Genomic DNA, 27,871 nt, shown 5'->3' with positions numbered 1-27,871 from the left:
TTTTCGCCTATGAACTCCTTTCTCTTTCTTTTTCCATTCCAGAACGGCACACTTCAATTGGCTTGGTTTGGCAGTGCACATTTATTATCTGTCATAAATGCACTGTTGACTGCCCTCAACCTATTGTCTATAATTCATCACAGAGACCCACCATCTGAGGTAACATAAAAGCAGCCATCCGGCACTGAATCTCATAGTCATGTGCATATTAGGAGGGAGATTTTTGCTCTTGGCTCAGGCGCCATCAAAAGCATATGAATTAACTGATTTTTAGGCTTTATTATTGTTATATGGGTTCGAGGTTTGTTTGTTTTTTTTTAAAACACACAAACGAAGGCCAATCATTTGATCGTTTGAAGACCGCTTAAATAGATACACACTGAACATTCATCTCCAACTCTTTACAGACTACTAACCACTTTATGACAGCACAATATAAAGAATATATTCTGCCTTCATCTGCTCCATGTTGTGTGTACTCAGGTAAAATATGTAACAAAAACTAACAATACAACAAAGAATATAGTCCAAGGCACTTTTGTCCTGTCTCAAAAGTGCATCACTGCACCCTGGTGGTAAACGCGGAGAAGTGCAGCTTCAACGATAAATCAGAAACATTCACTTTTTGTGTCTCTGAAAAACTAAAGATGTATTATGGTCCATAGGTTTTTGGACAATGACACGTTTTTATTTTTTGTATTTTTGCTTCTTTACACCACCACAGTGGATTTTAATTCAATCAACGAAGATTTTATTTATAGAAGAACCTGACAACAGCAGTCGCCTCGAAGTGTTTTATACAGAGAAAACTCCAACAAACAGACAACCCCCTATGAGCAGGCACCTGGTGACAGCGGGAAGGAAAATCTCCCTTTCAACAGGAAGAAGCCTCTGGCAGAACCAGGCTTGGGGAGGGTTGGTCATCCGGGTTGGGGGAGGAAAACATTGAAGTGCAACAGTTTCGCATGAACTGTTAAGGAATTACAGATGTTTTTATACAGATTCATACATTTTCAGAAGTAATGGGAAAATGTATGACAATTTTAAATATCAGGATTGTTTTTAACACCAGGATGCAAATCCTTTGCAGTCAGTGACTGCCTAAAGATTAGAACCCATGGGCATCGCCAAATGCTGTGAGATGCTCTGCTAGGCTTCGACTGCAGCCGCCTTCAGTTGCTTTTCATTTGCTTTTCTGCATTCAGTAAGTGAAAAGCGTGCTCTGCTGGGTGGAGTTCAGGTGACTGACTTGTCCATTGAAGACTATGCCTTTTATTTACCTTTACTCTTGGGTTGCTTTTATAGTATGCTCTGGGCCATTATCCATCTGTGCTGTTAAGCTCAGTGTAATTGGTTTTGCAGCATTTGATTGAATCGGACCAGGGAGTACAGCCCTGTTAACCTTACAATTCATCCTACTTCTTCTATCATCAATAAATGCTGGTGACCCTGTTCCACTGGCAGCTATACATGCCCATACCATAACACTTCCTCCACCATATTTGATATATGATGTGGTATGCTCAAGATAATGAACTGATTTTCAGCTTTAGGCTCTTTTGGATGTTCTATGATAAGTGAGTGTAACCAGTAGTTTGCACATTGCTGTAAATCATTTGCATTTCCATTCTTGAATGCATCCATTCATTGTGGTCGTGGACAATACACCTGCCTCCACAGAGTGCGTTCTTGTCTTGTTTAGGTGTTGTGAAGCTGTTTTTCATGGAAATAATTCTGCCATCATCCCTTTTGGTTGTCTTTGTGTTTTGTGGGGGACATTTTGGTGTTACTGACAGTCAGTCAGTGCATTCCTTGTTTTTAGACATGTATCAAATTTAGCCATTGCTACAGTTTTTGCCAACTGTGTGAAAGGTTTATTTGAATTTTTCACACAGATATACATAAGGCCCCACCTGGTCATGAAACTGCTTGCTAGTCAGTTGCCCAATTATTTATGAGCCACTGAAAAAGCATAAACAGTAAATGCAAAATGTTTGTTAAGTACCTCGAATTACAGCTGAAAGTCTACACTTTAATCACATTCTGGGTTTTTCAATACACTAGCGTGTACAAGAGGGAACAACAGCTCAGAATATGCAGATACTCAGTTTAAATAATTCAGCCAGTCTTACATTTCAAGTGCTGAAAACAGACAATATATGGAAATTTTGCTTGATTAAACCCCTGTAGTTATTATTTGGAAATTAATTAATCAGCCAAATGCATCCACTGTCTCATATCAGCAGCAATACCATTTTCTTCAGTGCAAAAAAAAAAGAAAAGAGAAAAAAACCCCATCATTGTATCACTCAGTATGCCTGACTATATACACAAGTTTTCCAGGATTTAGACATAAACATAGACTTTATTAATCCCACACTGGGAACATTAATTTATTACAAGGGTCAGGAAGAAAAATGAATTAGTTATATTAGAAAAATAAAAATCGAAAAATAAATAACAAGAATAGTGTACATAGATGCCAAAACACTATGTTATATACAAATGGTCATTATACACTGTAAAACAACAACAAAACAAACAAACACCGAAATGTATGTACATAGAGTGCAGTAGGTGTGGTAATGTAGGTCTTTTGACCTACATTACCATTGAGGTCTTTCATTCGTATTATTTTACATATTTATTTTATAAACGGTGGTGTTCAGCTGCGTGCATCTTCAGATGGACGATTTGCATTTTCCTGGAGTAAAAGTGAAGTGACACGAGGCGACAGGACAGAAAGCTGTCTGATTGTTGTGAACGATCAACGCATCACAACTCGATTGGTCAATATCATGACAGAGGTCGGCGACGCACCAATCAGCAGAAAGAGCGATGAGACGCTGTCCATTCAGCTCTCCGCTCGCAGTTCACCGTCTTACGAGAATGGGCGTTTGAGGGTGGGGTGACTCAGCCGGAAAACAGCCTTTTTTTTTAACACCTTGTAACCTGCGGATCGGAGTTCACTGGTGAGTGAGATTTGCTTTTACTGAAAATTTTCACTGTGGAATTTGAATTGAAACGTGCAACGGCGAAAATCAATGCAGAAATATGAACGTATTTAAGCGGCGGTCGCTGTTTTGTACCGTGATGTTGCCCGGGGTGAGGACATACGTCGGCTGTCACAGCACTGTCAAAGTAATGGCAGGAGAAAATATTAGCCAACTGTAACTTGACGGTTAGCCGGAGAAGATGTAATACTGTATTTATAAGTCACGTCTACCTTCGTAAAAGTCTGTTTGATAGCATTAGCTTGCTTTTCCAGGCAGTCTGTCATTTCTAATACAAAGTTGAGTTAGCTTCATTTACGAGACTTGGTGCAGCAGCTAGCTGCTCGGTGGCGGTGGAGGCGCTTAAAAAAATCTCAGAAAAGAGGAGCACTGTTTGGTGTTTTCCCTCTTCAGCAACCACAGCTAAAAGAAGGGACAGAAGAAATGAAGAAGGGGTCACCATAGACGAGTGTCGCCTTTTGTCTTGGGTGCAGATAATGCCCTTTCTAAATGCCAAAGGAAAACTTTCTTTCTAAAGTAGCGGGTTAACAATCTCTCAGGTCTTAGGAAAAGACTCCTCGCAGTCTAACAGGGTTTTTCTCCCTTAATATCATCCTAACCCGTTTTTCTGGAGATCATAACCTCTACAACCTGCAGCTCGGATTAACAGAGGTGCATTTGGGATCCTCTACCAAAGGTTGGTTAGCTCTTAGTGGGAAAAGGGCAAGCACAACTCTGCCTGATGCTTCACAGCCCAGTGTTGACTCATTGCAGGCTAACGTATAGCAACACTTACTGTAAGAGCATCATCTTCCAGATGTGGGCTGACATGCTACCCCACCCTTACAAAACCCTCAGCAAGCAGCATTCACAAGACAAAAAAAGCTCTCGGCTGTCTGGCTGCTCCCTTACACTTAAAGACTTATGTTTAAAAAAAAAAAAGATTCACTTATTGCTCTATATATGACGTACTGTGTAGGAATGTGGGGAAACACAAGGCGAGCAGTCTTTTTACTACTAAAAAAAGCCATATGAATGATAACAAACTCTATGACTAGTCAGTAAATCCATTATTTATTCAATTAAATACACAGAAATTCAAAGATTTAGTAGACTATAACATAGTTTAAATGATGTACAAAGCATGCAATCCACAATTACCACTTAATATCCAGAAGCTGTTTAAAATGAGGGATAACAAACACAAATGACGATGTATGATGATGATTATCCAGTTTAGTGTGAAGATGCTTTAAGTACTGAGAGTTCATCTGTAGCTGGATTTGACATGAGCAATTTATTTCTTTTTCTTATTTAGTTGCGATTCTTTTTAAAATGTTCCTTTTTTGCTGATTTTAGGTGTTCCAAAAGTCTCACCTTTAACCTATACCCTTTTGGATTTCTCATTAATTTCTTGTCATATAAATAAACTGAATAAAGATAAAGAATTTGCAGCCTAAATGCATTTTTACTCATAGTCTTACTCAAGTCTGACTCAACTAACATATTATTAGGTTAGTAAAACTTATGAGTTAACTTATAGTTGTACTCCTAAAATTCCATGAATGAATGTTAAATGGTCACCATATTTCCACTCTCAGTATTCCTTGTCTTACCCCATTTAAAACTATTTCAAGGGATTATATAAGATTGCTGTTTCTCAAGATTACATTATGTGACACATCATTTGATTGATGTATATATTTTCATTTTAGTGTTAGGGTACATCCATACTAAAAACTATGCTTTAGTTTTCAAAACATGTAATTTTTCCTAATCTGTCTCGCATCCACACAGCTTAAAGAGACAGTTTTGAAAAAAGCTTCTGACACACTTTTAGTTGGAAAACTCCAGCATTGGATATTTTAGTCCAAACATTTATAACCTACCATACAGTGTTTTAGCATCTAATAGACGTTCATGTTAATGGATCTACTCTACTTTTTATTTCAGTCAATAACTATAAGTGTGTTGTTTTTTTGTTGTTTTGTAATGTAGTGGTAAGCATCAGCTACCTGCCTCAGATTGCGATGATACTGTACACATTTAAGAAAATTTCTGTTCTTTATTTCAATTTCTTTTTGTCAAGTGCAGCACGGAGGAACATCCCTCTGCAGTTGAAGTAAGCAGTAATAGACCCAGAGGATGTGTGTGTTTATATTTCATTCTTAGGGCTTTACAACCTGACCATATATTTAGAAAAAGCTATGCATGCTCCACCTCTTCAAGCCCTTCAGATTGGGAAGTGATAAGTTTATTCCTGTGACAGCCTAGAGTTGACATTAACCCACCCACCTTGCAGTGACACGGTATGGTGGGGGTACAGTTTCTGGCCACTGGGACGAGCACACTTTCCTGTTTTCATGCCTTCCCTGAAGTTTGACCATGACATGCTTTCACTGTGTGCTGCTGCCAGACACAAAGCAGACCTCTCTGCTTGTGTTGTGCCCAGCGTGCTACGGTATGGCTGTCACTTGTCAGTCTGAAAGGGCTTCTAGCATTACCATAGTGGAAAAGTAGCATTGCATGCCTGTGGCTGTCAGTGGAAGTGTCTGCAATTCAGTCATTAATGAGATTAGTCTTGGTTATGCCTTGTGTTCAGCTCTGCAGGAATTTGTGTAGACTACTACACAAAGACTACTTTTGACCCAGCAGAGCAGTGGTGTCAAATTCATTTCAGTTTTGCGGGCTGCTTGCATTTGAGTTTGCTCTCAAATGAGCTGAGCCCAGTAAAACCAACTACTAGCAATGTGGGCTTAGTTCTTAATATCTCATTTAAAAAAAAAAAAAAAAACCTCACACCAAATATATTCAGTAAATTAACAAATAATGAAGTGCAGCCTCAGTCTTCATGAAAAATAAGAGCAAACTCAGCTTTCCACACTTAGTTTACTGCCATGACATAGTCATGAACTGTTTTGTACTCTTTAATGACTAATTGGAAGTATCGATGACTTCTTTACATTTATTTCACAATTTGGACCCTTGGGTGTTCCTTGTGCTGGATGTTTGACACCCTTACAGAAGAAGAAGAGGGAATGTCTTTCAGGGTGACCGCACAAGATTCCCAAGTTAAATTAGAGATTAATATTATGCATACTGTTCACTGCCTTGATTTATTTCTGTTACCTCCATCTGAGTGATTCAAATGGAAAAAAATAAGACTCATAGTGTAAATTATGGGAGCAACTTCACAGTTAAATCATATAGGAATCTGCAGCTTCAGATTAAAGCTCTTTTGCATTGTTGTCCAAATGTTGAAGCCGTATAATTACTGTTGTGAGTGTACAAAAAGTAATGCATGGAATTTTGACATGTTGAAGGCCCTGATTTATACTGATGTGGACATTTGTAGGGGGGTAAAAACTGATCACAGAAGGAGAAAACAACATACACCTAAAGCAATAAAACTGTCAGGAGAAACTGCTGTAAGACCTACCTGTCCTGTGTTCTGGACCAGAAATGTACACATCCTTCAGCAAGTGACATTTCTGTCATTTGTTTGGGAAGAGTTAGCGGGTGCTTTCCAAGCTAACAAACTGACTGCACCCCCTGGGTAGTACAGCCTTCAATGCCTCAGCTGCTTCTCCAACAGAGATGGATTTTTTTTTACATATAAACAACTGTATTGGCTGTGTATGTCTGTAAAATACAAACTGGAAAAGCTGATGTCCACAGCCTTCAGCAGATGACATAAAAGAAAAAAAAATTGAACCAGAAACAGAAAACTGATTTGTTTTATTTTTTGTTGTTGTTGTTGTTGTTGTTGTTGTTGTTGTTGTTTTGATTGTATTAAAGCTGTTTGCTAGTGGAGCAAGAAAGATAGGTGTTATATTCAAAAGTGCTTTCATCACCTGGCAGTATAATGAAAAAAAGAACTAATGAAATTTCAGATGATAGAGAACAGATGACTATTTTCTGCACATGTAAGCACAAGTGTTCTTTTTAAACTTTGACTTGCCCTTTGGTATGTCTTGGATACAAAAAATGTTAAAAGCTGTTGTCCTATATCATTTCATAACTAAGTTAATAAAACTCTGTATATTCACTGGCCACTTGCACCATGCTAGTACAGGATTGGATCTCCTTTTGCTTTCAAAACTAATGGGTTTGAGCTTTGTGACATAGTATGTTATCTGTTGGAAGCAGCCATTAGAAGATTGGTACACTGTGGTCATACAGGGATGGACGGGGTCAGCAGCAGTACTGAAGCAGGCTGTGGGATTTAAACAATCCTCAGTTGGTACTCAGGAGCCCAAAGTGTGCCACGACAATATCCCAAAAACGGGTTAAACCACTGATGCAATGCTGGATGGCTCTATGGTCTGACCCTACCATCTAAATGTAGCAACAGAAATTGAAACTCATCAGACTAGGCAACATTTTTCCAATCTTCTGTTGTCCCATTTTGGTGACTGAATTGTAACCTGTTTGCCTTTTTGAGTCTGACCATTCTCCTGTGATCTCTGGCATCACTGAGGCATTTTCAGACAATGAGCTTTTCTTTTTCTGACCATTTATTTAGTCTATAAACTCTAGAGACTGTTATGTTGGGATCCCAGTAGATCAGCAGTTTCTGAAATACTCCGACCTGCCTGTCTGGTACGAGCAACCATATTAAATTCAAAGTTGATTACACTGCCTTTCCTTCCCATTCTCAACTTTTTGAAATTCAGCAGGTCGCCATGACCCTGTCTGCATGCCTAAATGCATCGAGCTGCTGCTGTGTAATGATCTGATTAGAAATTTATGTTAATGAGTAGTAGGTGTACCTAATGTAGTGGCCTGTGAGTGTACATATGGGGCAATTAAAAAAGAAAGTCCTTATATTTATACTGAAAATTGTATTATCAAAAGACAAGAAGTGAATAAAACTGGACTATATATATATCGTTTTCCATTTTTAAAACATTCATCTAGAGTTAAATTTATTGATTTATAACTGTGACCTCAGCTTTGGCCTGATGGTGGCACCAGAGTTCTATTTAAGAGTTTCAGCTGAGCACAAAGACTGTTGACTCTGAATTGTGAGTATTTGACATTAGAAGCAGTATTGTTGATTTTGACAGAAAATTGTTGGCCCCTGCATCAGAGTGAGTGTTGACTTGAGGATCAAATTCCAGTAAATAAGCCCTGCTAATGTTTAACGGAAGTTGCTCCCTTACATTGCAGGCCAAAAACATGCTGACATGAAAAAGTCCAGTCACCTCAGGTGTGAGTTTACCTTTGGACCAATGATGGTGGTGAATAGATTGTAGGATAGACCTCAAAATCTGTACCTGTATTTCTTGCACCATCACCGTTTAAGTTTATATGTAAACTGTAAAGGCCTGTCCTCAGACTCAAATAGCAATTGGGTCTTCTAAATAAAGGAGTGGCAGAGAAAATATAAGAAACAGTAGGAAAGAAATCAAGGCAATAGAACAGAAGAGCAGAAATGCTTCATCTTTGTCCTTTGAACATAGTTTGTGCATAAAATCCCTGCATCTTTGCTTAACTGTTTTCAGCAGGTAGCGTAGTCCCCTGCTATTATAAAGCTTTTCATCATCCCTGTTAAATACCGTCATGTGTACTATTGCATTCTTGATTACTAACCATAACAGGCTGGACTGATTCTATTTTGATATTATCAGTTTAATGCTGGGCTATTTGCACAAATCATTATTCTTATAGTGTGAAAAAGAAATTCATTTTTAAAATCAATACAAATGAGATATTTGTATTAGTTACATTTATTTATGTAATGCCTTTTACAGACATAAAAGTTACAAAGCGTTGTACAACAACTAAAACCAATAGAGAGTGACTCACACTTGTGTTTAAAATATATAGAGCTCACTTTTTAGACCTTATTTCTGTGTCCCATTTCACTGTGGTTGCCCAGCAGTGATAAAAGCAACACAAAACAAAGCAGTTTAACACCAACACATTGGTAACACAAACAGAAGAGAGCTTAGCAACCACAGGACTGTTGTTTGCGCTTAAACCACAGACCCGTGCATACTGATTTATGATGTTCATGTGGTTTATAATTACATTTATTACACACATTTTATACATTTTAACGTATTTTACAGCTGAATTATAGACTGATTAATTGGTTTGCTGTTGAACAGAAAATTAATCTGTAAATGTTGAAATTGGGAATGGACCTATTCTCAAATTATGGTTGATGCTGATTTATCATATTTGTTCATATAGTCTTGTTTGTTATTCATTTCCCCTTTTGTGTCAGGCAATCAAATCAAAAATAATATGAAATAACAGTTTTAAAGGCTTTACATTTACATTTACATTAGATTTCATGACATTTGAAGACACCACTTGCATTTTGGGTAATGGTTATAATGCACTGATATATAAAGGCCAGTATTTGTCCTTGTGGCTTGTATCAGTGATTGAAGTGGTGTGTTTATATTTTGTGTCATATCAGTTTTTGATGGCTAAATGATTTAAAAAAATGTACTAAAGAGCTAGAAAAGTATAAGCAAGGAAGCAATTTATTTATATAGCACTTTCAGAACAACTCCCAGCTGAACACGAAGTGGTGTACACTTGACATGCCAGAAATGATACATTGAATAAGTAAAAAATAAAATAAAATAAAGATAAAAATTAAAAAACAAGATGATAATTAAAATTACATTTAAAATAATAAAATACCCTGGCTTTCACTGTATGACCACTACGTTGGACTCCAGCCCCCCTGTGACCCCAAATTAGGTTAGCGGTTTAGAACATGGATGGATTGCTTTGTTTCTCTGGAACAAAGGTGAAATGACTATCGTCAATGACATAATTTTGATTTTCACATTAGCTTCACAATTGGTACATCCCAAATAATGGTGATATTTTTTATTTTATTTTACTGATTGGACATTTTGTGATTATAAGTAGATTCCTCGGATCATTTAAAAAGTAAAATAAAATGGATTCTTGTTCTCGGTTGATTTACTGGTGATGATGCCGAGTAATTGATGTTGATTAGATCGATAGTTTGCATACATGCATCATGGTCATGAGGGTTATGCTAATTTGTAGCTTTTAAAGATTCATTTGAGCTGTTCTTTTTCCAGGGTGGAATTGTTGTAAACCATTAATCTTAAATGACTTTTAAAAAACTAAATTTTGTGAACTGGTTTGAACTTATTTTGGATTTACTCTAATCCGCAGACCCTCAAAAATATTCATGCACCCCCACTAAAATTTGGTTATATGTCTCTTAGCAAGTTGCTCTTCAACCAGACTCTTTTGGTAGTCATCAACAAACTTCTGACATAACTCTGGCTGGATATTTGAACACTTCTTACGAGAATCGGTAGAGTTGTTAGTTTCGTGGCACAGACCTAGCTTTAAGCGTAGTCCATAAATTTTCAATGGCATTGAGGTTTGGGTTTTGGAAGTCTATTCGAGTCTATTTTAGGTGAAGTTGTACAATTTGGAGATAGTCTTCCTTCATTATTCTGTCCACTTTGTGCAATATACCAGTTAGAGGTGGGAATCACCATACATCCCATGATACGATATTATCACAATACTTAACGCACGATACGATATTATTGCGATTTTAAAAAAAAAATAAAATATTTTGCAATATTCAGATTCTGTACATAAAGTTAAACTTTATCAATATTCATTTTATCTAATATCAAAGTCTCGCACTCAGTCTTTCTCTCATTTCAGTCAGTTTTATTGTTGACAAACTGAACGGTTTGTATTACAGTCTAGTCCAACTTAACTGAATGCAACCATCTGGTACAATTATAGCTATTCTAAACTATGCAATTTATGAAAACTATGCAGCCCATTCAGCAACTGAAGAATTTGAAAGTAAATTAAAACAAAATATAAATTTACATTAAATAAAAAAAGTTTTAAACTTAATTAAGATAAAACATATCTTAAATTAAAATAAGTAAACTGTCATGTTTATTGCTGCCAAAAAAAAGTTAAACACATTTGGACAGTGAAGGAATGTCAGGATTCTTGCTCAGAAAAAGGATCAACATGCTCTGAGCACAAAAACCATTTTTGTAACAAAATATCGATTTCTGCTGTCCCTGTATCGATACATTATTAGCAAACAAAATATCACGATACTACACAGTATCGATTTCCCCCCCCCCACCCCTAATACCAGTACCACTAGACATGATGCCCCAGAACATAATGCTACCACTACCATATTTTTTAAAAATGTATGCTGTACAGTATTTCCACCCTGGAAAAAGAACAACTCAAAGAAATCATTAAAAGTTAACCGGATATTCATGCCCATGATGAGCGTGTGTAAACTTCTGACTGAAATTCAGTTAGTAATCAAAACAGCATTTTATCACACACCATGAATGGACATGATTTCATCACCAACACTACTGGGTATCGTTTGCCTACATCTGCTTTAATACCAATCAGCTATCTGATGATCTAATTAAGGTGAAGTGGATGTGCTGCGTCTTCCCTTTATTCCCATCCCTTCTTTTTAGTTGATTGGTTGTCGCCTCTGAGTTTTTTTGTTGTTGTTTTTTTCCCTTCTTTTAATAAATCCCCTCGCCGCACCTCAAAAAGCGACGAGCATCACACATCGATCTGACCTCCCCGGCGATACTTTTCAGCACTCAAGTAATCAATGAAATTTTGGTGTACTGAAATAGCCCACCATAGGGAAAACAGGCAGCCAACCCCGCGAGTCACGTGGTACAGGGAGCAGCAACGTCATTAGGGCAGAGATTTGTGAGGAATAAGCAGACAGAAGGAGAGAGAGCCCCGGAGGTGCGACACTTTCTTAGCATTTTGCATCGTTCCTCTTGCTTTTTTTCCCTCGTCCCCCCTCGGCCAGAGAGAGAACAGAGTTTCTGTTCAACATTTTAGAGACCCAAATGCCCGGTCCCACCCAAGCCCTTTCCCCAAATGGAGAGAATAACAACGACATCGTCCAGGACAACGGAACCAACATCATTCCTTACAGGAAAAATACAGTGCGAGGAGAGCGCGCCTACAGGTAAACCAGTGAAATGTCGCATTTGGTTTAATGTCAGGAAAAGAAAATCACACCGCTGCAGACCCCCCCAAAAAAACCCGCAATCCGGCCTCCTCCTCTTCTTCGGCGTTTTCCTCCCTGCACCCATCCGCTTTTTCCCCCCACTCACCAATCACACTCCCCTGTCATGTTAGCCCTCTGTACCCGACACTGTGTCGTAAATCGCTCTTAAGTTAGCTTAAACCCTCCCCCTGCTTCTCCAGTAGCACCCGAAACCACTGCTGGGACTAGCATGTAACGCTGTCAACTGTTTTATTGTATTTGGTGGTGCGCAATGGTACAGGCACGTTTTTTGGAGGAGTGGGTCCAGCTTGTCAGATGACAGGACTACACAGACAGCTCCTCCTGTTCCTCCTCCTCCTGCTGCTGCTAGAATATTCCCATCGTGACTTGACACTCCGCAGCTACTGAATCCCCCCCACTGTCGCCATTAATATGTGTCTGGGTGATGTTGTACTGTGGGTGTCTGTAAGGGGGAGACCCTCTACTAAGACTTGCCGCACAAGCCCGGTTTCTTCTTATTGAATTGAAGCATCATGCCCAGCCCTGGTGTCGGCAGGCTATCCCTGCAAGGCTAACAAAGCATGCTAAGCGGCGCATACATCCGCTTTGTTGACATGGAGAGGGGCTGGCCCAGTTTCCTTCCTAGAGCCGAGGCTCTGCTGCTGCTGCAGTGGTCTGATAACCCAACTTTAACGCTGAATGGTTGGGGTTATTATTATGCTGCATATCCTGGTGTCTGTTTGAGGGGGATGCTTTGGCACCATATTATCGCGGTTATAAAACCACCAGATGGGTGTTTCTTTTAATGCAGCTGTTCTTGTCTGTGAAATGTTGTAAAAATTAGAATCAGTATTGAGATCAGCTCGACTTCTTGCATTGAGGATTGTAGACCTGCGAACAGCCTTTGGAGAAGTGAGATTGTGGGTTTTAGAGAAGGCCTCAAGGCAAAAACAGCAGTCAGTGAGAAAATAAATGCTTTATCTTGCTTTCCTTGCTGTTGGAAGTCAATATTGTAGTTGAATTTAGTTTTTCTTTTTTTTAATTCATTGCACAGCTTTGCTCCTTGCACAGGAACATTATAAAGCTGCAGTAATATGTGCAATGACATATTTGCATGTTTATATATTACTGATTGTGTTTTAAAGAGCTCATTTCCATTATTATGATGCTCTGTTGCAATTCTCTGAATGATATTTTTTCATATTTCAGATATTCTCAGGTGGGATGTCCACTCATGTGCAGACTTTCCTTCCACAATATCTCACGCTAAGAGTTAACAAATGAATTAGGAAGAAATAACTGTTTTGTTGACTTCTTTTAAATGTGTAGCTTAAGGGTCAAAGTTTGAGTTTACTGATGTATCTTTGGCACATTGCATGCTTTCAGTATGCATACTGCAAGTAGAGCAGGTGCCCTGAGGCCTCCAAAGTCACAGTTTTGCAATTCGATCAAATCTAATCAGCCTTTGCAACAGCTTCTGTCTGCTCCGCTGTGCAGGAAAAGTCAAATTAAAAGATCCCTTTTTCATCCTGCAATGTATTATAAGTAGAGCTGGGCGATATGAGATTTTTTCATATCACGATATGTTTTTTTCATTTCAGGCGATAACGATATCTATCACGATATAAGCCAAATAACTATATTTGTAAGATTTAAATGTGCCGTTGCTCACAAGTAAAATGTGAAATAATCAGCAGCTTGTTTTTATTTAAATATTTATTTCCCATAATAAGTTCAACAGGGTAGATGTACTTAAGGAACATGAGACTTTTTCAGATAAATAAAGGCAAATATTGCAAACTACACAAAAGGCAGCCGCTAAAGCGTTTAAGTTTCAAAATAGAACAAACGAAACAGACTACTAAATTGTCAATTCCACTTAGAAACAAAATATTAATTCTAAAAATAAATCTTAGTTTGTTTTACAGAAGAACAGACAAAACTAACTTTTGTCAATATCAAATAAACTGAGAACTAAAAGGAAATTCTCAATCTCTCCTTGTTGTATAGCTTAGCTTTTCAAACAGTTTTAACAGTTACTTTAGTCTGACAAAAGCCGAATGACGAATTAGCGCTTCCAGTCAGAGACTGAGGCTACGTCCACACGTACACGGGTGTTTTTGAAAACGGAGATTTTCCGTTTTCGTTTTAAAAAATAATCCCGTCCACACACAAAGGCAGAAATGAAGGAAAACGCTGCTATGAACATGCCAAAGCAGCAGGTGGCACTAGATTCCTAACCGTGCAGAAATGTTGGCCAATCAGAAGTCTAGAAGCCTCGGTGGGAAAAAGTAAACAAAGCTGGGGCATAGAAGCAGAACCGAGTCGTATGTGTGGAGGGACAGTAACTGTGTGTATATGTAAGCATTTAAACACTGCAGAGTAGAATTAACAGTAACAGTATTGTAGAAATTCATTTCACCGAAACAATAACGTGGCGCAGTGTGACGCATGCACCAGTTTATTGTATTTCCAGACTTGCTTTCGTGCCGAGTAGCGTGCAATTTACAGTGCACGCTACTCGGTTTTTTGTCAGACTTGAAATAGCCGAAATACCTTCACACTACGGAACTTCTATGGCTCTTCCGTTCGACAATCTCTCCGGCATTGGAACCATCATCTGTTTTCTCTTCGGTCACGCTCGGTTGATTTTTCTAGTCGGCACACTCATTTCCTCCATTACGCGCTGGCTCCATTACCCACTGCCTGCTTCCCAAACAAACACACGTGCGGCTTGGCACTTGTGCTGTATGTAACAAGTCACGCGACGTGACGCTGCGGCTGTGATTGGTTCGGCTCTGCGCTACTTAGTTTGGATTGGCTGACCTTTTTTTAAAAATGTTTTTTATTTTAAAAGGACAAGAGCGGCGAAGTCTATCGCGATAGCTTAATTTCTCTATCGAGTAAAAGTTATATCGCGATACATATCGTTATCGTTCTATCGCCCAGCTCTAATTATAAGTATCTACAGTAGATCATCACCTCACTCAGTCATTGATTTGGTTAAAAAAAAACAAAAAACTGCTCAGATATTTTAAGGAGCTTGGAAATAAAGGGACTGGACTTCTTAAAGACATTTCACCTCTCATCCGAGAAGCCTTTTCAGTTCTAAAACCAAAAGGCGGAGAGTCCCTGCTCAGATATGACTGTTTCTTAAAGTGTATAGCAAAGAACTGTTTATGCTGAGATAATTGAATCTGCTTTGAGTTTGCAGACAAAGTTACCCCCACAAACCCAGGGTAATTTCTTGAATTTATTGCTGTGCTTTTGTCCCGTGTTCCACTGCTGTGTGGTTATTTTAATGTGACTTATCTTGTTAAGCAGATAGTCTTGCATGCAGAGATCATTTTGCCCAAGATAACATTGATCCATGCCAGATTTCAATCTCCAAGCCCAAACTTGTATTTCCAGTATCAAACTGTGATCTTATCTGCACCTCTACTGCTTTGTGTTATAGTTTGCCTAACAGTCTATGACAGACTGTTAGGGAGGGCTTTGGACTCTGTGTGTCACACCTGAGGATGATAATGTGGACATTAGTATTGTTGACATGTAGCAGCCAGGGGTCGGGTGGCATTGGGGGGTTCAGAGTATGTTTTATGCTGCTGGGCTTCTTTGCGGGTCAGTCTGGGCATGTGGAGAAATGCTAAAGATCAACTCGTGTGCTATGTCTAGATGCAGTCTCACTGTTTGCTTTCCAGGCTGAAGATTTTATTTAAGAGATTATACAATTCTGTATAGTTTAACTGATTGGGCTAAACATGAGCAAAGCAGTTAGGATTTGTTTGGCCAGTAGTTGTTCTAATTAACCAACATTAACTGTCCAGCAGCTCTTTTTTTGTGGCCTTTTTAAAATTTGATTTGATTTTTAGATCTCGTCTTTGTGCTTTGAAATAATTTAAGCTGGGCTGTTTTATTGTATATTGAATAGTCAACTGAATTTGCATTAGTATAAACTGTTTATTGATGTTTTTTGTGTATTACCAATTCTTATTTCACTTTCCCAGGGACTGCAGATAGCTGAGTCTCTGAGGAGACTTAAAAAAAAAAAAAAAACATCGTCTCACAGTAAATAGCAGCCCCTTGTCACCATGTCTTAAAATCTTAACCTATTTAAGAAGTTGTCCCATTTTTGAAGACCAACAAACTGACTTGAGACAGAAAGAAATAGGACATCTATCACAGCAACCTAGCTTTTGTTTTTCAGTGTTGTTTCCTTTCTATTGCAGTTGGGGGATGGCGGTCAACGTATACTCTACCTCAATAACCCAGGAGACTATGAGCAGGCATGACATTACTGCCTGGGTTAACGATATCCTCTGCCTAAACTACACGAAAGTGGAGCAGCTCTCCTCAGGTGAGAACAGACGGACCTTTAAAAAGAAAGGAAAAAAAACTTGTTCTTCTCTCTCGCTTCAGCTCATCCTCTTCCTTCCTCCTCCTGTGCCCGACTCGCTGTCTGAAATGGGGGGGGGGTGTGTTTTTAGTGGTTGGTCTTCGCCTGAATAGCTTTCGGTGTAAGCTGGCGGTTAAAGCAACCTGTGGAAACATGTTCACCTCTCCCTGGAAGAGAGTTGTCTATAAATAAACTCTGCCGTGTGCTCTCCTGCTGTGACCAAGTAATCCAATTTCAATCACCCTCTGCCTACACAAACACATGCACACCCACCCCCTTTTTCTCAGGGTGTGGTTTGGTTTAGATGGTTTTCTCATGAGCTCCCTGGTTGGGTTCATGTGAGCTTTACCTAAGGTTGAGCTGGTGTCCTCTTTTCAAATGGATCACTAAGCTTCAGGTTATGTGAGCCATGTTAACGTGAAAGCTCATTAATATTTGTCTTTTTAAAGAAATGAGGTCAAGGATCTGGACATGAAAAGCCTCACATGTACAAAGGCAGGCATAAAAAAAAAAGAATCGTAGACTGTGTGCAATAACATAAGATGTACTTTATTTATCTCCAAACTTTGTGAATGCTTATGTTACAGCAGCTAAAATTTAAGATTAAACACTGCCTTTAAGAAAATCGGTTTATAGTATATAGATCAATAAGATAAAATGCGCTGTGACAAAACCGGTCATTCAGGAGGAAATCTGAGTACAGCCGCTACTCCTCTGACCAAGTTGAGGTGGTTCACCTAGGATGACTCCTAGGTGAAGTGTTTTGTACATATCTTGCTAGCAGGACAGACCCAGGACAGGCTGGAAAGATGAAATAATAGGTAATAATATATTATAACAAAGTAAAATATCTCAAATTTAACCAAGAAAAGAAAAAAAAACCTGGCTAAACGTAGTAACAACACAGTAAATATCAAATCACATTCAAGTGACTCCGTATAACAGTGCAGTGCAATAAAGTTGCTTATTGTACACAGTTTTAAGTGTTCTGACTGCAGAGTTTATTTAAGCTGTTAACACGGGAGAACAGATGATTCCCTGCCCGACAGACGTGTGTATTTTAAAGAGTTATTGCACGAGTAGAAAAGATTTCCTGTAACTGTGGTAGCACAATCAGTCTGTTAGAGATTAAGTGGTGCAGAGTGTGGTCAGGATTATTCACGGCATGTTTTTCAGTGTTCTGCTCTCCACCCCCCCCCCACCCCCCCCCACATACATAATTATTCTTGTGGTGCTTAACTATTTTTATTATTAATAATTCTTTAGGAGCTGCTTATTGCCAGTTCATGGATCTGCTCTTCCCTGGCTGCATCAGTCTTAAGAAGGTCAAGTTTCAAGCTAAACTAGAACACGAGTACATTCACAATTTCAAACTGCTGCAGGCATCCTTCAAAAGGATGAACGTGGACAAGGTGAGTGTCCTGAATATCTTTTACTTTTTTTTTTCTTTTTTCTTTTTTTTTTTTCACCTCGCTTTACTGTTCGGGGGTTTTAACAGTCTTTTTTTTTTTCTTTTTTTTTTTTTTTGTTCAGATTATTCCTGTGGAGAAACTGGTCAAAGGCAGATTTCAGGACAATCTCGATTTCATCCAGTGGTTTAAGAAGTTCTTTGACGCCAATTACGACGGCAAAGATTACGACCCAGTTGCAGCCAGGCAGGGTCAGGATGCCATCCCCCCGCCTGATCCCGGTGAGCAAATCTTCAACCTGCCAAAGAAGTCTCACCATGCAGCCAGTTCTCCTACCGCAGGTAAGATTCAACTGATGAATAAAACAAAACGAAGGTTATAAATCATGCATGTATGCTTACTGTTATCTGCACATTTTTTTTGACACCTTTGCACTGGATGTATAGGGTATCAAATGGCTAGACTGTTACTTTTCCTGCTCATATATCAGCTCCTGTGATTATTGGGTCTGATTTGTCAAGTTTACACTCAGATATAGTGACAAGCGACCCTTTATTCATAAATATTTCTTCGCTGCAGGAGCATCCAGGTCGAGCTCTACTACTCCTAAGTCTTCAACGCCAACATCCAGACCCTCTTCCGCCAAAAAGATCCCCACATCCGTGTCAACTCCTGCCAAAGGAGAGAAAGAACTGGAAGCACAAGTCACGCATCTTACTGAGCAGGTATGTCTGTGTACAGCTCAATTGTGAGCTTTTTTAAAAATGTAAATTTTTTATGGTAAATGGCCTGTATTTATATAGCGCTTTACTAGTCCCTAAGGACCCCAAAGCGCTTTACATATCCAGTCATCCACCCATTCACACACACATTCACACACTGGTGATGGTAAGCTACATTGTAGCCACAGCCACCCTGGGGCGCACTGACTGAGGCGAGGCTGCCGGACACTGGCGCCACCGGGCCCTCTGACCACCACCAGTAGGCAACGGGTGAAGTGTCTTGCCCAAGGACACAACGACCGAGACTGTCCAAGCCTGGCCTCGAACCGGCAACCTTCCGATTACAAGGCGAACGCCCAACTCTTGAGCCACGATCGCCCTTTTATAAACCTTTCAGCTGTAAACGGCTGGTAGGACAATAACAATACCGTAACGGGTGGCGGCATGGACATCCATTTGTGAATGTGATAACTTGAAAATGAGGAAATGTAGGATTTTGAAAGTGATAACACAGGTGTATCTATTTAAAATCTTGGATGAGTTTGAATCTCAGTGACCTCAAGGTCAGAGGTCAAGTTTTCTGAAAATCTTTTGAATGCAATAACTAAGTAGGAAGTCACCTAGCATTTTTAAAATTGTTACTCAATGTTATTGTGACTCAAATAACTGGATCCTAATTTATTAACATCATAGAATGATAGACTGTAGAATTTATTGTATGTTTATCTAAGGGCCAGTTTATGCTCACTGCTCTCACCAAATGACAGAAGTGATGTCACTTGCAGTAAGGCATGGCATGTTTTGGCATTTTTTTCGGCCAGCCGTGCACCTTTTCAGTTTACGTAGCTTTGGAGCTATTGCAGCCTCAGCTATTTAAAAAAATTGACAGGCTTGAGGCAAGGCTGTCTATATGGGCATATATATGACACATGTATGCAGGGATTCCCATATGGTACAGAACTCATGGAGAAAGATTTCTACAGCAGCTGAAGAAGATCGCAAAGAGACAAAAGCGCCACAGTGACGAGTAGAAACAGACGTAGCTGTGCAATATCAGCACATCGGTGTGAGAAGTGACCAATGCGGCGAGCATAAATAGGGTTGAAGACTCTGTCTCTGTCAGGCTGTCAGCCAGCTCCCCTGCATTGAATCTCCCATATGTTACTGTGGTGTGATCACTGTGTAAATCAGCCTGCATGAAGCTGCAGAGACACACAACCACTAATCAATGTGAATTATATTTGATGTGTCATAATCAGTTGCACTAATGGAAAACTGCCCGTCACAGTTGGCATCGTGTTGGAGTTGATGTGAAACTGAGTCTGAATTTACTATGTATATATTTTTGAATGGAACTAAATTTGAAAGACGAGTCATTTCATGTTGAAGTACAGTCGTTAAGTGCAGGAGTTTTGACACATTTTTCACTCCAAATTGCCCACATTTGTATTACTGGGTCTAATATTACAGGTCTGTAAGTAAACTGTCTTTTCTCTTTGATAAGATATAGTTTTATCTTCAGTTGTCTGCATGTTGTCCCTCCAGGCTTTAACTGTTTGGTCGTGGTTGTGGTCCAATGTAAAATTGGTTGGTTGGCCCTCACTGAATCAGGTTGGTAATCAGTGTGGGCGAATGACAGAATAAAATTGCTGTTTTCTAGCTTCCTGGCATGGTCCTCACTGACACTGATTCGTGTTCCTCCGTCTACTGGATTAAAATGGAGGGTCGTCTCTTCATTTACTCGTTGCCATGGTGAATCCTGGTATTGGAGCTCCATTGATGATGGCTTTTCTTCTGCTACACATACGCTTGACTGAGAGAGAACATACTCAGAAATGATTCAATAATAACTAATAGCTGTGATCAACTTCTGTGGCACTCAAAACTCAAACTGAGTTTGTTAAACCTGCTTTGTGGAACATGGCCAAAGTCGCCCCCTGCTGGCTAAGAAAGGGTGCAGATTTAAGGCACTTGTACATTTCACTTTTCAGATCTGGAGCTACATCTATCTTTTATATACAGTCTGTGTCAAATTAGGAGTCAGACCTAAATCCACTTCTCACTCTGTGGATAGACTAATGGTTCCTTAGAAAGCTGGTATAGAAATAGGCTGTGATTAATGTTACACCTGACGCGTCATATTTGGAGATTCAAAGTACTAGAGATTTAAAATCTTAGCAGACATTCAACTTGTTTCCAAATATTAAAAATAGCACTGAGGCCTTTTAAAGGCACTGTATGTGGTTGGTTTAAAAAAACAAAAACAAAAAAAAAACCCTGTGCATACAAAGCTGCTAAATGCTGTGTGGATATTGTGTAGTTGTTCCACTCTGAGATCCAAAATGTTGCTGGCTGCATTAAATTTGGTACAGTACATGTCAGATTCAAGCCAAGGATTAAACTAAGAAGAAGCGGGCTTGGAGCTCTTGTGCAGTGACCACAAGCCAGAAAATGCTGCCAGGCAGCATTTGATTTTTTTATTTGATTTTTTTTTTTAATGTACATTTGTTAAGCAGAAACTGGTGAATAGAAGACAAAGACTTAACTGATCGGTAGATCCTTTACTGATATAATGATTGCATTCAATCATTCAGAGCTGCTCTAGTGCTCAAATCACATGTAACTGAAGACAACTTGTATCAGTTAAACAGTTTATCTTGAGTCGTTTTCTTAGAAAGAATCATTCGGATCAGTTTTAATCAGCTTTGTGTTTCTTCTCTGCTTATCTTTTAACGTTGTGAGTCTGTTCAGAGTTTGTGTGTTTTGAAATGCTTGAACATTTATTTTTGCAGGTGAACACACTAAAGTTGGCACTGGAAGGAGTGGAGAAGGAGCGAGACTACTACTTCAGCAAGCTGCGAGAGGTGGAGCTGCTCTGTCAGGAACAGGGGGAGGAAAACGCCCCGTTTGTCGATCGGCTAATGGAGATCCTGTACGCCTCCGATGAGCAGGTCAGTCCAGGCCTTTAGATTGATCCAAGCAGGATCGTGCTCATTCTTTGTTGAGGAAATCATGTGGATTTAATTCAGTGTTTGTGTGCAGTCACATGCACTTGCCTCAACTCTCTCTTTTCTTTTTTAGGAACGAGGGGAGCTAGCTGAGGGCGACGGACAGGAAGTGGACCAGCAAGCCCACGAGGAGGTGCCAGACGATCAGCAGGAGGAGCAGGATGAATACTGACTGCCATCATCCTTCACCGCAGTTACACCCCACTCTCTCTTTATTTTATTTTTTTAATTTAATTTTTTTGACTATGTGAGAACTGTTAAAGGATTTTCATTTGTCCTCATTTTTATTTTTCATCCTCTCCGAAACTGAGCACATGAAGAAGCCTCCTGAAAGAAGCACCATCACAGGTTTTTGTTTGGGGTTTTTTTGTACCCCTCTGCTCACTGTTCAATGTTTCTTGTGACTTTTGGTGAACTGCTGTGGCGGGTTTGTGGCAATGAGCTCCACCAGCGGACAAGCTCAGACCATCAGAGGACTGTGTGGGCGCAAAGTCAATTCAAATCCTGCAGTTGATGTGATGAAATGCTGAAGTTTAGACAGGTAACCACTACCTGTCAGTGCAAGTGTTAGACTCCCTGCTATTTTTATTTCTTTCTTTTTTTTTTTTCATATCAACAATATTAATCATAAGAATGCAATAAGCAAAGCCCTGGAAGGGCTCGTAGTAGCTCTTATTTAACCTCCTTCCATATGTTGCACTGACATTTGACTTCGTATTGGACAATCTGTCCATAGACCCTCACCGTATTTATTATTGTTGTTGTTATTAAGACTTAGGAATAGTGCAAGGATCTGAATTGCATCCTCGTGAAGGAGGATAATAAAATGTAGTTAAATCCCAACTGTATGACTGTGTCACAGCTGTCATTACAAATTACAAGATTTCAGATAATCAGTGTGCTCGGCTTAGCGTTTGTTCCCACCACACAAGGTGGCTTTAGTGATAGAGATTTAAACCGTAAACATAGGGAAGGAAGAAACATTGTGGAGTAGTCTTATGATGAAGCAGCAGTTTTAAGTTGTAAACCTCCGCTGGAACTGTTGGGATATTTTTTATTATTATTTTTTTTTAATCACAGGTCTTAGGGAGATGTCAGTTCACTGAGCAATTTGTTACACTATATTCCAGTAAGTACATTGTATACCCTTTCTTAATATTGCATTTACTAATATTGAACTGGGCAGTGCACCATGATGCTTTAGTCATATATTATTGTGTAAATGAAAAAGAATGTAAACATGTACTGTCAATAATTAATGAATGGTAAATGTTTTGTTTTCTTTTTTTATGTCCCACTCATTATGCATTCCCCGACAAAAAATCGTGTTGCATGTTTGCATTTTATTTGTGAATAACTTGACCTGCTTTTTACATATTTAATAAAAAACAAAACAAAAAAAAACATGTTAAGTGAGCTTTTGTATGTTTAACCTGCTCTTTGAAAGATGTTGAGATTCGAATGGATTTGCTGTAATAAAAATCACCTTTTGAGTCCACGGGAGGTTGTTGTCCGTCAATCCATTTTCTTCCACTTACTCGGGGCCGGGTCGCAGGGCCGCCGTCTAAGCACACTAGAAGCGAAACTATGAAACAGGAAGTGAGAACATAACTAAAGCTTAAGTGAACACTTAACTACAACAAGAACTAAAGATGCCAGTATACTCAAGAATATATAAAGATCTATGAATGACAAAAAAATTAAAAAGCTTTAAAAAGACCCAGTCATATCCAGTATCATCACAGAATGAGCCTGAATTCATTTAGCATGACCTGAGATTTAATTTATTCTGTAGCTGATTTCAGACAAAAGGAATTACAAATCAAATTTTATCTTCATTTTCCAAATTAATCGGGGGCTTTAAGGGGACAGGTAGAAGGTACAGGACTTCTTTACATCTGTGGACTGTGGAATATTTAGTACTGAGGGATTTACACAACAGGACTTGTTTCACAGGTGGCATCCTATCATGGTACTACGCTGGAATTTACTAAGCTCTTGAGAACGACTCATTCTTTCACAAATGTTTGCAGAAGCAATTTGCATGCCTAGGTGTTTGATTTTACACACCTGTGTCTATGGAAGTGATTGGAACACAGTGAGTGAGTGAATACTTTGGGCAATCCAGGCTATCCAGGCTATTCGGGGCCTGAACCAGGTGTAGGACTGGACTCTCCCAAACACGTCACTATAAGACTGGACTCTCACACACGTCACCACACGCACCACCACACATTTCCTATAATCCTATAATTCCTATAATTTATAATCCTTATCTTTATAATCTCTTCTGCTATTTGCACATTCTTTACTGTAAATTCCTAAGTTAATTTGTAAATTTTTGTAGTAAATTGTAAATATTGTAGAACTTTTCTTCTGTCATTTAATGGTCGGGCATTGTACAGCTACAAGCATTTCACCCCCATGTCATACTGTGTATGGTTGTGTGTGTGTGACAAATAAAATTTGAATTTGAATATAGTGTATCTAGTACAGCATTTATAGTTTGTTTTAATCAGCAACCAAAAAAACCTCTTTCTATATTATCATTTATTAGATTTACTACAAACCATTTTTCCCCTTTGCCTTCAAGTCAAATGTTCTTGAGAAAATCACAAACATCTATTTATTTCGTTTTCTGTTTAGTTTTATTTTCCAATTAAGAGGCAATTTATGTGAACAACTTAGAGTGTCCAAAAAGTGCAAGGTAAAGACCTCACAGTTAGGGCTGGGCCATATTATACCGTGCGCAGTGCCTTTGTTTTCATACGCACATGGCCGATTGTTGAGTGAAACAGATGAACCAGAATTGGTTTGTAAAAATGGTGCAACTTCAGTGATGTGGAACTGGTTTGGTGTTTGTCCATCAGATACACAACAAAGCACATTTTTTTGCAGAACATGCAAGCGGCCGTTGTTATTGTCATATTTGTCGGACTAAGATGCTCTTAAATCTGGGAGTAATCTGGGTCCTAAACTCCGTATTCTTCAGGTCAAACAACACTGCAGCATCACTTAGAGTTAAAAACTGTCTAAATTCTTTCATCTTTAATAAAACGATCAGCATTGCTGCTTTACCAGGTGTAACTATGAAGTTTAACTTCCAGGCATCCATGAAAACAAAAGTTATTACATTTAACGGAGTTAGAAGTTAGCAGGAAGCTAGCGGAAGTTAGCTCGCTAGTTTCGCTAGTTACCTAAGCATGATATTGCATGTTCTGACTGAGAGATTTCTGAAAAAAATCAAACGTACAGCTCTGCTATCACTTCCAACATAAATGAAGACGGGAAACTAAACAGCAGTGACGTTTGTAGGGTTACTGAAGTTGGGCTAGCTGGTATATAATGATGTGCTACGTGATCGCTAGCGACACAGCTATGTTAGCATAACATAAACAGTGAAGCTGGAGGACGAACACTAACACTTTTCCACTTATAAAAGTTAACGTGAAGGTTCTTCATGGTTAGAGACAAATGCAATCGCATGGCAGGATGCTGTAAACGGACCAAACTTCAGTCAGGAGAACAACTGAGATAATCCATCCACAATACGAGGTTAGTCATTAATATACTGCAACAACATGGGAATAGAGCAGCTGCCAGAGAATTCAACATTAATGAATCAATGGTACAGAAGTGGAGGAAGCAAGAAGAATGAGTTTAATAAAGTTTGATTTATCTGACTGCTTTGTTTCGCTTAATGTGCCTTATAATCCCGTGCACCTTATGGTCCGAAAAATGCGTACTGCACACTGCAGTTTAATGTTGCAAAGCACCTCTTTTTAACTTCAGTGGATATTATACATGGTTATGCTCAGGATATGTCAGCCCATTTCTACTGGAAATGCCTTTTGGTTAAACTGTCAGCAAGGAATTTGCATTTGCACTGTTATATTTTTATAAAGCTTTAATGTACATAAAAACCAGCTTCTTGTTTAAGTGAAAATAAATGGAAGGTTGTCTTTTTGCGCTAGTAATGTTGTGGAGTTGTATTTTGTCTCGCATCAATTATATCGTCGGTTATATCGTTATCGCAAATTTTCAAATATATATCGTGATAAATATTTTTGGCCATATCGCCCTGCTCTACTCACAGTATTAGGGAGGAAATTGACAATCAGACAAATGTAATCTTTCCAGTGTGTCACCTAGGACCACCTAGGACCACCAAGGACCACCAAGCGGGAAGGAAAAACTCCCTTTTACAGACTGAAACCCCTGGCAGAACCAGGTGGTAAGGGGTGGTCATCTGCTGCAGCCTATGTACTTATATTTTGAAAAGAGGGTTGTAACTTCGCATGTAAATAAATATTTCCTTGTCTCTGTTATTCAGTGGTTATGCAGCAGGCGACTGTCTTCCTTAAACCACAAAACATGGAAGAGAAGATTCTTGGGTTGATTTTTTGAGCTGTGCTTTTAAGGCCTCCAAAATGCCTGGAACGACAGTCACATCATTGTTTTCCATCACAGTCTGAAGCACATATTTCGATCCAAATTTGTGACACAGTTCTTTATAGATTCGGATGTGCTAATTTTTTATTTTTACAGTATTTGGTACCGTAACTCAATTCTTCTACAATCCTCTCCTTCACATAAGTCACTATTTGATGAAAAAATATGTTTGCAACTGATGTGTAGGTTTTGCTAGCAGTGTGACAGACTAATTTTGGAAGACACAAGGTTAGAAAGGTCTGGTCAACTCAACATTTAAGAAGCAGTGGAAGTGGATATGTAGTCGAACATCCCAAGGAATTAGCTCCCTCTGTTGTAGAGGTCTCTGCACAGTCCTGCTCAAGATTTTTTACTTCAGTGATGCAAAAATCAAGATTGTGGCCATGCAAAGTTTAGCAAGCCAAGACTCATTTCATTGCTGTCATAATTTTCAAGCTCATATGGAGCCCTGGATCCTATCACATTCTTATTGTGTAAAAAGAACCTTTCACACAATAAGGCATAGTATTTAAACCAAAATTTGTGATGGATAGTTCAGTTGCAGAAAAAAAGTGTTTAGATATTTTACTTAAAGTAGGTTAATAGTTCAGAGGTTGTACATTGTAATATATATGAAGTAAAATGACAGTTTTTAGAATCATATACATGACGTCATTGGATAACAGTTACTGATTTATTGCTGTCTATGTCTTTTTCATGTCGCAGCTATTGATTATTTTAACTATTTATATGTTGTTTAGTAGCTTGAGTTATAATAATCCACTTAATTTTCGGAATAATACATAACTAAAGCATTTTAAAAAGTAGTAAGAAGTAGAAGAGTAAGAAGTGCAATAATTGGATTCAAAATGGGAGTGGTTGTAGCTCAGAAAGGTAGAGCAGATCATCTACTATTTGGAAGGTTGGTGGTTTGCTGGTTGCTCTATTCTGCACGCCAGATACCCTTGGACAAGATATTGATTCCAAGTTACTTTCCGATGCATCCATCAGAGTGTGAATATGTGTCAAAGTGCTTAAGTGTTTGTATGTATGTCTGGGCTACTCTAACATTCTTTGTATGAATGGGAGAATGAGGCATAAAGGGCATTGAATGCTTGGGCAGGGAAGAAAAGCTTGAAAAGCTTAAAGACTTTTAAACAGTTATTGTTATTATTAAAGAGAAGGTCCCTTTGCTTCCATGCAAAAATGAGAAATGCATTAAAGAGGCTTCCACCATAGATTCCAATTCCAATTAATAATAATAATAATGATAAAAATAATAATGACAGTGTGATATGACTCTTTATAAAGAGTAGTAACTTGGCCTGTATATTTACTGTAGTAATGATTTTTGGACTTTTACCTGTATCAGTAGAATAATATACCCTTTGGTACGTATTTAAACTTGTGCAGTTCAGCCTAGTGCAGAAAAGCAAACTCAAGAAGAAAACTGTATTAAGAGTTTCAAGAAAAGTGAATCAATCTAAATTTTACAGGCATAACTGAGTGATTTGGTGTGAGAATCTCACCCATATCCGCCTCCGGTCCACGCTGGTGAGTTATGAAACGCACCTCCAGATTGGGTAAGCGCCACTAGTTTGTTCCTGCGCTTAGCAAACTAGTGAGGGAGGAAACACTGGTAACTTCACAAAGATGGGTTCGAGATATATTATATTTCTAATGACGCTTTGGGGACACGCACACAGACCACTTCAGTAACTCTGCATTGACTGTTTTTTTTTCCTCAATGAGTTCCAGGAAGGTAAGAAGTCTGGTAACTAGCTAGCCAGTTAATGCTACTCAATGGAGTATAGCTAGTTAGCTTTAGCAGCCCATGTTATCCGGTTTTGCCCGCCCACAGCGGAAAGG

The 27,871-nt window shown here is 38.9% G+C and overlaps 2 protein-coding genes and 1 long non-coding RNA gene across 5 annotated transcripts in view; 2 read left to right on the top strand and 1 right to left on the bottom strand.

Moving 5' to 3' along the window:
• Nucleotides 1-2,892: 2,892 nt before the first annotated feature.
• mapre2 (microtubule-associated protein, RP/EB family, member 2) lies at nucleotides 2,893-23,074 on the top strand. Of its 2 annotated transcripts, none has more exons than XM_085389429.1 (7): nucleotides 2,893-2,972; nucleotides 16,266-16,393; nucleotides 17,699-17,844; nucleotides 17,966-18,182; nucleotides 18,421-18,566; nucleotides 21,356-21,514; nucleotides 21,645-23,074. In XM_085389429.1, exons 2-7 carry the CDS (start codon nucleotides 16,273-16,275, stop codon nucleotides 21,741-21,743), a joined length of 888 nt encoding a protein of 295 aa, XP_085245555.1. In that variant the 5' UTR covers nucleotides 2,893-2,972; nucleotides 16,266-16,272; the 3' UTR covers nucleotides 21,744-23,074. The 2 variants fall into 2 exon arrangements, with proteins under 2 accessions (XP_085245555.1, XP_085245554.1); XM_085389428.1 differs by lacking the exon at nucleotides 2,893-2,972 and adding an exon at nucleotides 11,711-11,994.
• On the bottom strand, nucleotides 18,052-27,668 carry LOC146648027 (uncharacterized). The gene is made up of 3 exons (XR_014908497.1): nucleotides 27,532-27,668; nucleotides 23,058-23,156; nucleotides 18,052-18,193 (listed from the first exon to the last, which is right to left on the bottom strand). It is a non-coding gene; the product is annotated as an uncharacterized LOC146648027 (long non-coding RNA).
• Nucleotides 27,595-27,871, top strand: part of spidr (scaffold protein involved in DNA repair) — a 43,872-nt gene continuing 43,595 nt past the window's right edge. For both annotated transcript variants that reach the window (XM_085389427.1, XM_085389426.1), the window contains exon 1: nucleotides 27,595-27,764. In XM_085389427.1, coding sequence (XP_085245553.1) covers nucleotides 27,750-27,764 — 15 coding nt within the window. In that variant the 5' untranslated portion in view covers nucleotides 27,595-27,749. The remainder of the gene's footprint in view (nucleotides 27,765-27,871) is intronic.

This window comes from Rhamphochromis longiceps, linkage group LG18 (assembly GCF_057381845.1).
Source record: "Rhamphochromis longiceps isolate RC_006_pf linkage group LG18, R_longiceps_female_GT1.1, whole genome shotgun sequence".
Lineage (NCBI taxonomy): Eukaryota > Metazoa > Chordata > Actinopteri > Cichliformes > Cichlidae > Rhamphochromis > Rhamphochromis longiceps.
The sequence above is the reverse complement of the archived record's forward strand: the minus strand, read 5'-3'. Positions and strand labels throughout refer to the sequence as shown.